The sequence below is a fragment of the Macrotis lagotis genome, chromosome 1, assembly GCF_037893015.1.
Source record: "Macrotis lagotis isolate mMagLag1 chromosome 1, bilby.v1.9.chrom.fasta, whole genome shotgun sequence".
In the NCBI taxonomy this organism is placed as follows: Eukaryota; Metazoa; Chordata; class Mammalia; order Peramelemorphia; family Peramelidae; genus Macrotis; species Macrotis lagotis.
In genome coordinates, this window is record NC_133658.1 from 222300047 (window position 1) to 222302317 (window position 2271).

Genomic DNA, 2271 nt, shown 5'->3' on the forward strand with positions numbered 1-2271 from the left:
AAGAGATCCATACTCTTTGCTTTAGAATAAAATACAACCTCCTTTCTTTGGAGTTTAAAGCCCTTTTCAGGACTGCTCCAGTCTAATTTTTCAGAATGATTGCATGTTAGTTATTTTTTTATACCCTCTGAATTTCAACCATTTGTAATACCTTCTGTACAACATTCCATGTCCTCCCTCCATGCCTTAACACAAGCTTGTCTCACATACCAGGAAATCTCTATTCTTATTTTTTCTTGGAATTCATAGCTCCTTTCAAGAATTAAGTATTACTTTTTCAAGAGACCTTTTATTATTCCCCTAGTTTTTTAGTGCTTCCTTCCCTGAAATTGTTTTGTATTTGTTTATCTTGGACTCTTTTCTTTTCTTTTCCTTTTCTTTTCTTTTCTTTTCCTTTTCTTTTCTTTTCTTTTCTTTTCTTTTCCTCTTTCTTTTCTTTCTCTCTCTCTCTCTCTCTCCTCTCTCTCTCTCTCCTCTCTCTCTCTCTCTCTCTCTCTTTCTTTCTTTCTTTCCTTTTGTGCCCTTTTTTTGGAAGGCAATGGGGTTAAGTGACTTGCCCAAGGTCATACAACTAGGTAATTAATAAGTGTCTGAGTTTGGATTTGAACTCAGATCCTTCTGACTCCAGGGCCTGTGTTCTATTCACTACACCACCTAGCTGCCCCTGACTTATTTTTCCCCAGGAAAGTATAAGATCCTCAGAAGTAAGGATTGCCTTATTTTTTGTATCCTGAGTGCAAAAATAGTGCCTGATACTTAGTAGGAGGTTAATAAATAATGATTGACTAAAGAGGGTAAATTATGTCCAATAATAAATTGATTGTCAGAATATTCACACTTTGAGTATACATATGTCATCCTCTAGGATCATAGGAGTACAACTAGAAAAGACCCTAGAGGTCATTTAACACAACACCCTTGCTTTACAAAGGAAGAAACCTAAACCCAATTGTTTACTTACAGTTTCATAGATGATTAGTGGTATATTCACTTATATTTCAGTCTTTTTAACTATACCATTTCACTTAGAGATTAGGAAGAGAAGTCGTTGGTTTCATTTTAGTTTCATGATTGTAGATGTAACATGGTGAGTCGAATTAAATTTAGGGTATTTTCAGTTTGAAATAATAGTTGAATAACCAGATGATGTCTAGTAAGCATAGAAGAATATAGGAATGGATCTAAGTGGGGCAGATAAGGTTGGGCCTCTAGACTTAAAAGTAATTCAAATAAAGGTGATAATTATAGCATTATATTGATATAAAGACACTCATATTTAGGGAATGGGGAAAGAAATGAAGACGAGACCATGTAGAGAAGCAAACCATCTTGACTTCCTTGATTCTATCTATGGTTCTTATCTTGCCCCCCAAAATCATTCTTAGTTAAGGTTATGTCTGATTTGATAAGAACACCTCAAATAATGCATCAAAATATATCCTGCATTGTCAGCACCTTCTAGCACTTCTGGATCTTGACTGAGTATATGATAATCAGTCATGATGAGGGCATACCACTAGCAAAATAGACTGAATAAATCTAATTAATGGTTGAAAAAGCAAAATATCTCTTCTGTAAACATGTCTATTTTGAAATAAAACAAAACATTCTTTGTCCAGTAAATATTTCCTAGAGGTTTGGCACCCTTAATGGAGCATGTAGCCTAGCTTCCACTCATAATAATGCAGTTACTACATTGTGGCTTGTCTTATAGAGAGATTACTCTAGACCAGTTCCAAAATAAGTTCAATTTAGTCTAACCACAGAAGGAGAACAAAATTAGAGTGACTTTATGTACACCCTGATTATGTAAAAATAGTAATAACTGTAATGTTCAAAAATACAGAAATAAAAAAGTCAGAAGACATGGAAACAAACAGTATATTATTATGGTTTAGTTATATTGTATATAAATTGAGTTCATGGTTTTATACACAGTAATTGCTATTGTGCTTTTATGTTTGCATTGTTCTTTTAATGACAATCACTAAAAATAGAATTTTTAAAATTAAAAAAAAACAAAGGAAATTTCTGTCATTGCCTTAAGAGATTTTTCTAAATATGTCAGTTACAGTGATGTCACTGGAAAATGAAAGAAGTTTCTTTAATCACTTGTAATTAATTTTATATTCCAGATATTAATGAATGTGAACAAACAGAGCTCTGTGGTCCTCATGGAGAATGTCTAAATACGGATGGTTCTTTTCACTGTATTTGTGAACAAGGTTTCTCCATCTCTGCAGATGGCCGAACATGTGAAGGTAAGATGAA

At 33.4% G+C, this 2271-nt stretch overlaps 1 protein-coding gene across 1 annotated transcript in view; it reads left to right on the forward strand.

Moving 5' to 3' along the window:
- Nucleotides 1-2271, forward strand: part of LTBP1 (latent transforming growth factor beta binding protein 1) — a 490138-nt gene that overhangs the window by 413277 nt on the left and 74590 nt on the right. Inside the window, exon 24 of the mRNA XM_074209684.1 lies at nucleotides 2136-2261. Within this exon, the coding sequence (XP_074065785.1) occupies nucleotides 2136-2261 (126 nt within the window). The remainder of the gene's footprint in view (nucleotides 1-2135; nucleotides 2262-2271) is intronic.